The sequence below is a fragment of the Halichoerus grypus genome, chromosome 2 (genome assembly GCF_964656455.1).
Source record: "Halichoerus grypus chromosome 2, mHalGry1.hap1.1, whole genome shotgun sequence".
In the NCBI taxonomy this organism is placed as follows: domain Eukaryota; kingdom Metazoa; phylum Chordata; class Mammalia; order Carnivora; family Phocidae; genus Halichoerus; species Halichoerus grypus.
The window spans coordinates 59,381,520-59,395,887 of NC_135713.1; the positions used below are offsets into that span (position 1 = coordinate 59,381,520).

At 34.7% G+C, this 14,368-nt stretch overlaps 1 protein-coding gene across 4 annotated transcripts in view; it reads left to right on the forward strand.

Moving 5' to 3' along the window:
* The window catches only part of RANBP17 (RAN binding protein 17), a 321,688-nt gene that overhangs the window by 9,174 nt on the left and 298,146 nt on the right, over positions 1 to 14,368 (forward strand). For 2 of the 4 annotated variants that reach the window (XM_078066861.1, XM_078066863.1), the window contains exons 3-5: positions 2,763 to 2,853; positions 7,869 to 8,035; positions 11,951 to 12,016. In XM_078066861.1, coding sequence (XP_077922987.1) covers positions 2,763 to 2,853; positions 7,869 to 8,035; positions 11,951 to 12,016 — 324 coding nt within the window. The remainder of the gene's footprint in view (positions 1 to 2,762; positions 2,854 to 7,868; positions 8,036 to 11,950; positions 12,017 to 14,368) is intronic. The other 2 variants (XM_078066864.1, XM_078066862.1) reach the window with 2 other exon arrangements.

Here is a 14,368-nt window from a genome sequence, read left to right on the forward strand (position 1 = left end):
ACAGTTTTTTTGTAATACAGATCTAATAGTCAAAAGAATGAAACTGTTCTTTTGGAGATAACATTTGACTTAATTGGGGTTCAAAGTTAATATTTCTGTCATCCATGTTGATTGTAAATGTTCATGTGTTAATACTCATCTGTAATGAGATTTTTTATATTTTATCTTTGAAAATGTCTTTTCACATAGATAGATATTGCCAAATGTTGATATCAATCCATAAGATATGATTTTAATTAAGCATATTCATCACTTAGAAGGCATTTATAGAATTCTGTTGAAACTTCTCTTGATGTTTGCCTTTCAGAATGTCATTACATTGCAGATTAATCACATCCAATTGAAGGTTAGGTGGAAGCTCCTCAGTTACTCAGTTAAATGGATTTTAAAATATGGAAATTTCCTTTGCACTTGTATCAGGGTCTGAAAAATGCTGCTGGAAGTGTAGTTTGAGCTCAGAAAATATACTCAGGGATAGAGATCTTCCTATTTGTTTTAACTTTTGATAGTGTGGAAAGTGTATAAAGCAGCTTACTACTAGTTGTGATCGAAAAAATGTTAGTTATTATTGAAATGACTTTACTGAATTATAAGTTTTGTAATGTAAGTACTAAGCACTCGTTTGCCTTTTAGGCAATTTTGTAACTTTAGGTTGAATTCATTAAATTACATTATCAAGTCTGCAGCAAAAGCTAATTTTAAAAGCCTTTTAGCATGCAACAATAGTGGTTCTTCTCAGAAAAATTTCAGTCTCAGCCCCGAGCTAAAAAAAATTGTGATAAAACTTTACTACTGCTAAGCTTTGAACTATGGTGTGGTGGGGCAAGTCAGGACTTTCAGCTTATATTGCTGACACAAATTCACAGAACTGAAGATAAGTTCACAAAAGTGAATTGAAGTCTACTATTAACACCACTGATTCATTAACACATAGTAGACTCAAATAATTTACTACAGAGTATCTACTGATGAAGAACATAATGAATAACCATAGGTTTGAGACTCTTACATTTTTATAAGCTTTGTAAATTTGTACAGCTAAGCCCTTTTCTGTTCCATATATTTTTACCACCACTTGTGACACATCTTAGCAGATACTGCTTCAGGTTGTACACAATTAGTGTTTTCTCAACTTCTTTGAAAATATTTCTGGCCATAAAGTTCCACATAGACTCTTCATAGAGGTCTTTAGTCACTTCAGACTTAGCATTGACTTCTGGAATAAATGGATAATATAATATTGGTAACAGAATAGGCAGAATTAGCACATCTGTCAGCTCGTTAGGAACTAAAGAGAACCTCCAAATCATTTGCCTTGTTTGAAATTGACTTTTGATGTTGCTCCCATGTCTTCAGCTGTTTGAGCATTGTTCTCATTGAAAGGCTAGTAGTTTGAGGTTTATCTTCTCTGCATATATAATTTCGCTACTACAATAAAGTGATGGTGATTTTAATTAATTCTCCATTGGTAAATGACTTTCCTTGCTTGGCTAACAAACAAGTCTCTTCAGAACTTTGGTCTCAGTCCCATTTTATTTTTGTGAGGAAATTCCACTGAGATGAGATACTCTTCTAATTTTCTACTTTTTCTGACTGTTGATTTCCTGTGAGTTAGGAACATTGTCATGAATACTTAGTCTGATATTGTCAACATATATTATAGTCTTTTAGGACAGCTGTAGTGCCATTGCATAAAGAGCACATTGCTCTGCTATCTAATTCAATAACAATAATTCAAACTCAACTGTGCCTTAAAAGTTAGATACTTGAAATCTGCTTTTATCTTGTTTTGACATGATGGTTATGCACTGGTAATAATCAAAGGTACATGTCATGGCAATACCCATGGCACTCTAGGTGCTGTGGAATTATAACTATATTATTGCAGTATATAATGCATTCAGCAGCAGGAGGCAATGAGTGCCACATACAGTCTGTCTCAACTATTCAACTCTGCTGTCATAGCATGAAAGCAGCCATCGACAATATATAAATGAATGATCATGGCTATGTTTTGTGTTTGTTTATGGACACTGAAATTTGGATTTCATATATTTTTCACATATCACAAAATATTATTTTTATTTTTCCCCTGACTGTTTAAAATAGTAAAAACCATTCATACCCCACGGACCTTGCAAAAACAGATAGGATTTGATCCACGGGCCTTAGTTTGCTGACATCTAGTCAAGAGAAAAAAAAGAAAGAAGGACTATTTTTACAAGAAATTACTGGAGGTATAGTGGATAACTGGACCAAATTTTGATGAATTGAGTATACTATTAAGTTAAGACAATTTGTGGCCAAAGAGGATACAATACAGTAAGACATGGATCTGAAGGAGTGGGGAGGTCAAGGTGGGAAAGGCATTCAGAGGGGCTAAAAGACAAGCTATTGTGATCAGACGATAGTGAAGAGTGGAACCAGGTGAATTGGAAGAGATAATCAGAGGCCAGAACATACAGGACTGTGTCTAGACATGGTAAGAGTATTTTATTTGAACTTGCTCAAAATAATTTTTTTCTCTCGATTATTTGCTGCTGTGTGAAAAAGTGACCTACACCTTCCTCAATGACTGAACCCTTATGAGAAATTGTATACATATATGTGTATATTTGTATATATACTTTATTCATTGTAAATCTGCCAGCTTGGAAAACCAGAAAAATTTCCATTATTGCTTAGGAAAAGTTCCTGTCAGTGTTTTGATGATTCTAATTTCATTTGTGATAATAATAAATAAAATTTATTATTCTTTACAGACATCCTATGCTCAGCTCCTTGCAGCAACATGTCTTTCAAAACTTGTTAGCCGAGTCAGTCCTTTGCCAGTTGAACAGAGGGTAGATATCAGTAAGTGGTTTATTATGCTTTTTTTATAAAATTGCACTTTATTTTTTATTGAAGTATAGTTGACACACAATGTTACATTATTTAACATTGTATTTCAAAATAATTTTTTCCTTTTAAATATGTTAAACTGTTAACAGGGATACAAGTTATTTAAAATTCTGTTATTTTTTGAAGATGAGTTGTCAGGTCTCCTTTACCCATCTAGTGATGAACAATGATGTGTTGTACAACAATGTATAATCAAAAAAGCATTTGTTTAGTTTAATAATAAATAATAACTAGCATTTTATTATGTGTACTGTTGGTAAGATTTGTACTATCTCATTTTATCCACCACATTTATGAAGTGGGTGCTCTTATTATCCTTATTTTATAAACGAGGAAATTAGATTTGATAGGCTCTGTAGTGTGCCCAAGATCACACAGCTCAGAAGTAGAGCGGTGATTCAAATCCAAACAATCTGTGTGGATTTTATGCTCTTAGCCATTGTCTTAACTTCATTTGCAACTGAACGATAGGAAAGAAGTCAACTCTCCATTTATTTCTCAGGATGCTATACAAAATCATTTGGGATGCATGTAAAATCAAAAGCAGTTTCCTACTTATTAGGAAGATAATGTGTATATGGAAGAATAATATTTGGAACTTCGTGTAGTTGGAAAACTGATTCTATGAAGTAGCAGTATATTTTTCAGAAATAATGTATTTTAAGATTTGTGTGTGTGTGTGTATCTGTGTATGTATGTGTTTGCTTTTCATATGGACAGAAGTCTAATAATTGAGCTATGGGATTTTTTTTTCAGTTATCTTTGTTCGTAGTAGAAATGAACTGTTGATTCATATATGCTCTCCAGCCTCAAGGTTCACATTATTTGTATTTGTGTATCAGAAGAATTAAAATGTGTATGTATGATGGATTTTAAGCCTGATTTTTGAATGATCAAATCACACAATGACATGTCATTTGCCTCATATATTTGACTAATACTTTTCTTTAAGGACCCAGAATCATAGACTGCAGAAAGCCTAGAGGAGGATTTATCCATGTGTTCATGGACTTGTGTGCTTAAGGAAGCAAAACAAATTTACAGTTTTAAAAATTAGAGTCCAAACATTATAAAACTAACACATACAACGTCGTGATTTTATTTGACTTATGTATATATACACACACACACACTTTAAATAGATTTTATTTTTTTAGAGCAGTTTTAAAATTGAGCAGAAAGTAGAGTTTTCATACCCTCTGTCCCCCACACATGTATAGCCTCTTCCATTATTAGTGTTCTGCACCAGAGGTACATTAGATATAATTGATGAACCTACATTGACACATGATCATTACCCAAAGTCCATAGTTTATATTAGGGTTCGCTCTTGGTATTATGCATTCTGTGGGTTGCATAAATGTATAAGGACATATATCCCCCATTATAATAGTCTACAGAATAGTTTCACTGCCCCCAAAAATCCTGTGTGCCACCTATTCATCCCTCCCTCCCCTCTAACCTCTGACAACCATTGATCTTTTTACTGTTTGCATAGTTTTGCCTTTTCCAGAATGTCATGTGGTTGGACTCATATAATGTGTAGCCTTTTCAGATTGGCTTCTTTTACTTAGTAATATGCATTTAACCTTCTCCCATGTCTTTTCATGGCTTGGTAGCTCGTTTCTTTTTAGCACTAAATGATATGCTATTGTCTGGATGTACTGCAATTTATTCGTTCACCTACTTGATTTCTTCCACGTTTTGGCAATTATGAATAAAGCTTAAAGCAGATTTTTGTGTGGACATAAGTTCAACTCGTTTGGGTAAATACTAAGGAGAGTGATTGCTAGATTGTATGGTAAGAGTGTGTTTAATTCTGTAAAGAATCATCACGCTGTCTTCCAGAGTGGCTGTACCATTTTGCATTCCCATCTGCAATGAATGAGAGTTCCTGTTGCTCCACGTTCTTGCTAACATTTGGTATTTTCAATGTTTTGAATTTGGGCTGTTCTAGTAGGTGTGTATCTTACTGTTTTAATTTGCAGTTCCCTGATGACATATGATTGAACATCTTTTCATTCGTTTATTTACCATCTGTATATTTTCTTTGATGATGTGTCTAAGTCTTTTGCCCATTTTTAAATCAGGTTGTTTTCTTATGGTTGAGTTTTAAGTTTTTGTATATTTTAGATAGCAGTCCTTTATCAGATTAGTCTTTTGCAAAGATTTTTCTTCCAGTCTGTGGCTTGTCTTCTCATTCTCTTGATGTTTCTCCCAGAGCAAAAGTTTTACATTTTAACTGAGTCCAAATTATCACTGTTTTTTTCATGGAGTGTGCCTTTGTTGTTGTGTGCAAAAAGTCATTGCAAACCCAAGATGATCTAGGTTTTTTTCCTGTGTTGTCTTCTAGGAGTTTTTATAGTTTTGTGCTTTACATTTAGGACTGTGATCCATTTCGAGTTGATTTTTGTGAAGAGTGTAAGGTCTGTCTAGATTCGTTTATTTGCATGTGGGTGTCCAGTTGTTCTGGCACCATTTGTTGAAAAGACTGTCTTCATTCTTTTTTGCCTTTGTCCCTTTGTCAAAGATTAGTTGACTGTATTCATGTGTGTCTTTTTCTGGGCTCTCCGCTCTGTTCCATTGAGCTATTTGTTCTTTCACCAGTACCGCACTGTCTTGAGTGCTGTAGCTTTATAATAAATCTTGAAGCTGGGTAGTATCAGACCTCCAGCTTTGTTCTTCTCCTTCAGTATTGTGGTGGGTATTCTAGGTCATTTGCCTCTCTATGTAAACTTTAGAATCAGCTTGTAAATGTTTACAAAATAACTTACTGGGATTTTGATTTGGATTGTGTTGAATATACAGATCAGGTTGGGAAGAACCAACAGCTTGACAATGTTGAGCCGTCTTACCCATGAACATGGAATCTCTCTCCATTTATTTAGTTCTTCTATGGTTTCATCCATCAGCTTTAGGTTTTTTGTAACATTCTTTTTCAAGTTGAGAAAGTTCCCCTCGGTTCCTAGTCTGCTGAGAGTTTTTATTATAAATGGCCATTGGATTTTGTTAAATGCTTTTTCTGCATCTAATAATATGATCATGTGATTTTTCTTCTTTCCTCTCTTAATAACATTAATTGATTTTCAAATGTTGAACTAGACTTGCATAACCTGGGAGAAATCCCACTTGGTTGGGGTATATAATTCTTTTTATGCATTGTTGGATTCAATGTGCTAATAATTTGTTGAGGATTTTTCTTTATGTTGATGAGAGATATTGGTCCGTAGTTTCTTATCTTAATAACATCTTTGTCTGGATTTGTTATTAGGATAGTGCTGGCCTCATAGAGTTGGTTAGAAGGAATTCTCTTGCTTCTGTCTTCTGGAAGAGATTGAAGATAATTGATATAATTTCTTCCTTAAATGTTGGTAGGACCCACCAGTGAACCCATCAGGGCCTGGTGCAGAATAATTACTGATTCAGTTTATTTAAAAGATATAGGCCTATTGTCAGATGGTCTATTTGACTTATTTTTTTAAATAAATACTTAAATAAAAAGAGGAACATGCTTTAAAGGAAATTTGGAAAAAAGAAAAGTAGAAACTTAGAAAACAATTCCAAGCAACAAATGATGTGTTCCCTTTATGAGTTTCTTTGGTTTAACCTACTGCTCTTATTCCTGCAAGTAGATTAGAATGTTTGTCATGACATGTCTGACGTGTCAGTAGGATAATTGGCATGTCAGTTAAAGTAATGATCCCAAGTCCCTGGGATGGAGCCTCTCCTTTCCTCTCTCTCTTCCTCTCAAATAAATAAAATCTTTTAAAAAAAGATTTAATTTTTTTATTTGCATAACTATATAATCTTGTTGTTAATAAAAATTAAGGTTGAGTCATGAGAATTTTTTTTTAATGTCAAGAATCTCACTACAGCTATTTCCATTAAAGCTATTTTTAGTTAAATATTGAGGTATTTACCTTTTCTTCACTCTTTACCCTAATGGCATGTTGGCCTTTGGGGCCAAAGTAGAAATGGAATCTTTTCCTTTTTAAAAATTTGTTTCCTTTATTTTCCTGTTAGACTTCTGGCATATTTGTTACCAATTATTCAATCCACTAGGAAGCTCATAGCTGACTTTGCTACCCACTTTTAACGATCTTGGTGTATCTACTTTGTTCCAAGTTTTAATTTACTATTCTGTTCGTACTTTTCCTAACTTATATACTTATTTTATCATACTGTACTATTTGTATCTTTTATGCCACTTAAACAGGATAGCGTACAGTCAGTTTTGCTATAATAAGATATATGCATCCGTAGAAGTGACTGTGCTATGCATTGTTATGCAATAAAATCATAGGGCTCATGAGAGAAATGGGATATGGAAATAAAACTCAGACACTTCGTCAGTGACACATTAAAAAAAAAGAAATCTAATAAAAGGTTTAGTAGAGTTTTACACATTTTAAATGGTTAAGAAATACTTAAATAGTAGAATAAATAAGCATTTAATCTTGAAGAAGACCTGAATTTTGTTTTTGGGTGTAGACTTCAGAAGGGTTGCAGTTTGTGAGTTATAATGAAGTGATGGAAGGAAGGTGATCTGAAATAGTTTGGAAAAGTATAAAACCAGATAAGGATGCATGAGGCTGATAACACATAAGGTGAACCTGAGATAGTTACTAGATGTTTGAGGTCTGTGCATCCTGTATATGGTTTGCTTCATTTGGCCTGGTTGCAGTTTTCTGTATTCACATGGCAGTTTTTTCTACATGAAATCATGCAAAGACAAAAGTGACATTCTCATTATACTCAAATTATCCCCTAATATATAAATTGAATCGGAGCAAATTTCCTTTTTCCCAATAAGGCTTGTAGCAAAAATGACTATTTAAATAAGTATATATCTTAGAGAAAGGGATTAACTTTTTGTCAAAGAATATGTAATTACCAGCTGTTTTTCTTCACATTATTCACATTATGTTACTGAAAAGTTCAAATGATCACAGAATATTTTCTTACAGGAAACTACATTCTTAATTATGTGGCATCACAACCCAAGCTGGTACCCTTTGTTATCCAAGCTCTAATTCAGGTCATTGCTAAAATCACTAAACTGGGATGGTTTGAGGTTCAGAAAGACCAGTTTGTCTTCAGAGAAATTATTGCTGATGTGAAGAAGTTCCTTCAGGTAAGAAGGCATTATTACATTATTAGAACATCACTAGTTGGTTTTTTTTGTTTGTTTGTTTAGAAAACTTTTCTTAAAGGTGTATGGTTTGTTCTGTGACTACCAGTACCATATTAATTATGACTTATTGTTTATCCTCTGGGATAGAAGAATGAACATTAAAGAATGAACATTAAAATGTTAGAAAATACACAAAAGTTAGAAAATTTCAGAAATACATATTCTGTCCTTTCTAACATGCATGTCTATGTACTACATATATACAAAATGGATCTAATATTTTTCATGTATTATGTGATGTAATGCTCATTACATCTCTGTGAAGTGAATCTCATTTGCAAATGAGAAAATTGAGGCTTAGGGGAAAGTTAGGTGAATTGCATAAAGTTGCACAGTGACCTAGTAAAGCATAGAGCAAGCACTTCAGCAAGTTTTCTAACTTAAGAGATACATATATTTAACTGTTGCATTAGACCATGTTGACTATGCTAGTTTCTCAAGGATATTTTTAACTTAAATGATTCAAGTTATAGCATATGCACGTTTAACCTATGCAAATTCAGGTATTTGAACTGCAAAAAATAAAGAAAAATAAGTAAGAGAACAGTCATATACATTGAGCCAGTGATTCCACTTGCCATTCTACAGAATATTCTATGTCCTGAGGTATGATGTGGCAAACTTAAATCTGCTATTTCCAGTCTCTGCATGCCTCTTAGGATGACCATCTTGCCTTGCTCAGTGTGATTCAGATATTTAAAGATACATATTTTTTCATACAGACATTATCCCTAATTGCAAAAAAAAAGCACTTTAGCCAGTGCTGTGCTGTAGAAGCAGTGATCTATTACAGTTTTGTTTTTTTTTTTAAGATTTTATTTGTTTTTTTGACAGAGAGACACAGCGAGAGAGGGAACACAAGCAGGGGGAGTGGGAGAGAGAGAAGCAGGCTTCCCGCGGAGCAAGGAGCCTGATGTGGGGCTCGGTCCCAGGACCCTGGGATCATGACCTGAGCCCAAGGCAGACACTTAACGACTGAGTCACCCAGGCACCCCTCTATTACAGTTTTTGAGGAAAAACTGGCAGTTTGGATTGAGAGATGGTTCGGTATTGGTTTATTGGCAATTAGAGGCAATTTGGACTTTCTGAGATTTTATCTCTTATGCAGCAAATCCCTGTGTAAGATGTAACTCTACCATGTAGTGCAATTCTAGAAACCTCAGAATATGAAACACTAGACTATGCTGCTTCTCTTTTATTCATATTGTTAAAACCCTGGCTAACAAATACTTGGTCATCTAAAACTTCATAAGGAATAAATATATTTTTAACCCTGAGGAGAGCAGCCCTGGGGTGGTGGGAGAGTTTATGCAGAGACAAAAGACTTCTTCACTCCAGAGTTGGGCTAACAAAATAGCAACCCTCTCTTGTCATTTACTAAGATCACACACAGCTCATCAAGAATCATTAGTGTAGGGCGCCTGGGTGGCTCAGTTGGTTAAGCGACTGCCTTCGGCTCAGGTCATGATCCCGGAGTCCCGGGATCGAGTCCCGCATCGGGCTCCCCGCTCAGCGAGGAGTCTGCTTCTCCCTCTGACCCTCCCCCACTCATGTACACTCTCTCTCTCTCTCATTCTCGCTCTCTCAAATAAATAATCTTTAAAAAAAAAAAAAAAAAGAATCATTAGTGTAGGCAAGAATAGACTTCAGAGTTTTTTTTTTTTAAAGATTTTATTTATTATTATTTATTTATTTTATTTATTTATTCATGAGAGATAGAGAGAGAGAGAGGCAGAGGCAGAGGGAGAAGCAGGCTTAAAATAACATTAAGGTTGAAAACTGAATGGAATGAAGTCATTCTTGTTGGTTAACATTTCTTAAGCTCTCTTTCCAGTGACTGGTAAGTTGAACTTAAGTTGAGCTTTAGTGTGTTTTTGTCAATTTCGGAAAACCAGAAGAAACAAAATGTGTTGTCTTCAAAGTGTATCAAAGTATCACAAAAATAAGCACTTGCTTTCTGGGTATGACTTAACCTAACTGAGTCATGAGAAAGGCAACTGACTTTAATGTTTAAGTACTCAAATATAGTACCACGTGGTTCTTTTGGGTATTAGCAGCTTCTATGAATTTTGTACTAAAAATTATTTTAAATTTGCTAAATCTTTAATGGCCTGAAGTTTTGTACATCTTCTTTTCTCTGTTATTGCAGTCTTACTGCTGCCACACTACAAACATTGATGGGCTTCCTTTCTACATACATACCCAGGAGAGCCTCCTGTCATCCATGGCAGTGCTATCCAATTTACTGATTCACAACAAGATACGGAGCAGAATGTAAATCAAAGTGGTGCTTCCTTCACTGAGGAAGACTTGCTATGAAAAAAATGCCAGCTGAACTAAGTGTACTTAGTAGAGACTTAGCTGGCTTATAGTCTTGTGCAAACTCTTTTATCTCCTCTGTCATGAGCCAGTACCAATCCATTCTGAGATTAGCATTGAGTTTGCAGACGACCAGCAGGTGGTCAGGGAGCAGCACTTTGAGGAGCATTGACCTGGTGTACTCAGAGGATGGATGCTTCAGTAACAGGAAATCTGTAGCTCAGTTCAAACAGTTGAGAGTGTTGAGAACGGCCATAAAGAATTAAAATGCAAAAATTATGGAATGTGTCTTTTGTTTATTTTTTATCCTAAGATAATAAATAGAAGAAATGACCAACTATAAAATTAAGACATGAAAAATTTGTAATCTCTATTAGTGTTTCTTTTTATGATTACACTATAATTGAATGTTATTTTATTTTTTTAAAAGATTTATTTGAGAGAGAGCACGAGCACGTGGGTGGGCGAGGGGCAGAGGGAGAGAGAGAATCTCAGGGAGACTATGCTGAGCACTGAGCCTGACGTGGGGCTCGATCTTATGACCCTGAGATCATGACCTGAGCTGAAATCAAGAGTCGGACACTCAACTGACTGAGCTACCCAGGCACCCCTGCATGTTACATTTTTTTTTTTTTTTTAAAGATTTTATTTATTTATTTATTTGACAGACAGAGAGAGAGCGAGAGCAGGAACACAAGCAGGGGGAGTGGGAGAGGGAGAAGCAGGCTTCCTGCCGAGAAGGGAGCCAGATGTGGGACTCGATCCCAGGACCCTGGGATCATGACCTGAGCCGAAGGCAGACGCTTAACGACTGAGCCACCCAGGCGCCCGACATTTTTAATTTTTATAATTCTAGTGTGATTTTGCAGTAGGGTGATTTGTTAGTAACGGTGAATGTAAAATCTGAATTTTGATTTGAAGGAAGTTTTTGAGATTAAATTAAAACATTATAGAGGCTATGAAACTGTATACCATATTGATAGCCATGTATTTATTTACCCCGGTGCATTGGGCACTTTAGATGCCTTCATTTTAGATACCCTAATAAATGCATACACATGCACTATTAAATAATATTAAAAGGGCCTAAGTGATCTAATGTGATATTAGATGGAGGGATTTAGATTCGTTCCTAAGCAATTTATTAATTATTTATTGAGTTCAGCTCTAAGCAAATTTATAGAACTAAAAAGCATTTTTTGTTCATTCTTATGCATAGTCTCATGAAAAGTATTAAACTCTTGTATTTTAAGGTTTAGTTTATTATAAATTCTAGGTGCTATAAACATTTTGTAGAATATTGTGCAGTTCTAAGGTAGGTGAGCTTTTTTCCCACGCCACTCTGTGTGTACCTAAATTTATCCTTCAAAAAATGAACTTGACATTATTTTTGTAGACCTTATAATAATTTTTCCACATATTTTAGTAGATACATTATTAAGAATATGTGATGTTTCAGTATTTAATTATTTGTTTACACATCAAGAACCAATAATATGTCTCTACTTAGGGTACACTTGGTTGTTTTCTCCATAGGGTACTGTGGAGCACTGCGTAATAGGAGTAATAATCCTTTCCGAGTTGACTCAGGAAATGAACCTGGTAAGGCTTCCATCTAATAGTGATGTGAAGTTTGCTAAGTAATGTTGAATTCTTTCATATAAAATGTTTGTGTGGCATAAAACTAGATAATCAAGTCTTTTGTGTATTTTATTGGTGGGATAATTGGGTATTGGAACACTTACTGTTATTGAAAGTAATAGCAATAGTGTAAAGTACTACAAGGAAGAGGGAATTAGACATGGTCCTTGCTCCATGACAATTGGTGAAGTGTCCTTTTATCCTCTATATATAGTAATACACTAGCCATAAGAAATAAATTATATGAAGAGAAACAAACCTTTATTTGCTTACAAATAATAAAAGACAAGCAGGTGAATGGATTCTCAACAATGGGTACACAGCAGGACTCCTCAAAGAACAGGCCCCTTGGCACTTGGCCACTTGCTAGCATGGATTTTCACTCTGTACAAGGAGAGTTTCCAGAAGCTATGCTTCCCCCAAACAGTGCTTTTATGAGCTCAGCAACTGAGCACATTGTCACCTGTTTCTGTTCACTTTTGTACTTATCATGGTTCTAAACAGAACAAAAGCAGAAGTTGGGTTCTGTGTGGGACAATGTTTAAAGGGGAATAAAGGCAGTGTTTATATTTTAAAACTGTTGTCATGTTGAGTAGTCTGCATTTGTGTGTATGTGTGTGTATAAATATGAAGAGCTTGCATACCCGGGACTACTTGCCAACTCCCTTTGGAGTGTCAGTATAGTTCCTGTGCATTAAAAAAATCACCCAAAATAAGTGTTTCCAGCTTGTGTTCAGTCAGGAATTAGAGAATGTTTCTAGTTTTATTGGATGGTTTTCTTAAATTTAAAGTGATCCCTTACTTTATCACAGACCTCACTCCCTGACTCCTCCACCCCAGAGTATGTAAAGATTTCTCGCCTTATGGTTGTCTACCAGTATCCATTTGTCCCAGAAAGGAACCAGTTTAGAATTGTGCATTTCATTTATTTGACATGTTTTATTAGTCTCCATCGATCTGGAAAAATTCTTCAATCTTTCCCTCACTTTTCATGACCTTAACATTTGTGAAAATTACAGGCCAGTTTTGTGAAATGTCCCTCAATTTGGGATTGTCTGATGTTTCTTTATTATTAGATTCAGATTATGCATATTGGTTACGAGTATCACAGAAATGATACTGTGGTCTTCTCATTGTCTCCCGTCAGGAAGCACATGATTTGATTTGTTACATTACTAATGATGTTTACTTTGGTTACTTGATGAAGATGGTCTCCACCAGGCTTCTCTTAATTGTAGATTTATTTTTTCTACTTTATAAATAATAACTATTTAAGACTGAAAATACCCATTCCTCATCAGACTTTCAATTTTTTCATTTATTATTTATTTATTATTTATGTCAGTATGGATTGCTGGCTTATTTTATTTAATAGATTATAATTTGTTACTAACATTATATTTTGATGCTCACATTTTGCCAGATTTGGCCAGTAGGAACCCTTTCAGGCTAGCTTCCGTATCCATTTGACACTCACCGGTCTTTGAATATTTTCTTACTTTTTGGCACAAGATGGTCTAGGCTTATCTTGTATATAACCAAGTGCTTTTGAAAAAAGCTTCAAGGTCTGAAGTGTGATTTTGGTTTTGTATGGTAAAAAATATATGGCTTTTGTGGACACATTTTACTTAGTCTAATTTTATGGCATTTATAGTTTGAACAAGCATTTGGTAAGTATTTCTGAACCAGGCAGCAGGGAGATCTGCAATGCATAGTGAAAATCAAATACTATTATTGTTAAATGTGAGCCAAGTAAATTCATATAATGTCAATAACAAGATGTATTTTTTAAGAAAAATATCTAAACTTGAGGTTTCCTAAAAGAGGATTATATGCTATCTTGTTTTTTTCAAAGCCAAGGCTATTGTTTCTACTCTTCCTGTAGGATATTCAATATAAAATCATCAAGAAGTAAAATATCCTTTATCTACATTATAGAGGAATAGATATACAATAGACAATAGATGCACAGTTCCTCTTCTCAAAAAACTGGATATCAATGAGTAAAACAAGTAAAATAAGCAGGTAGGCCTTGAAGATAACTGAAATAAGACCTGGATTTGTATTTTAGCTCTATTGCTTACTACTTTGGACAAACTTTTGAACGTCTTTAAACTTACGGACTTACTGTCTGTAAAGTGAGAATGACACCTTCCAGGATCTTACTAAGATTAGATAAGCTACTAGCTCAGGGCCTAGCATGTACAAGTGCTCCGTAAGAGGTTCTTCTGTTCATGTTATAGATGTGGTAGTAATGAGAGGTTGGTCTAAGATCGTATGCCTGTAAACTTTAATTTTCATACGTAAGAAGAG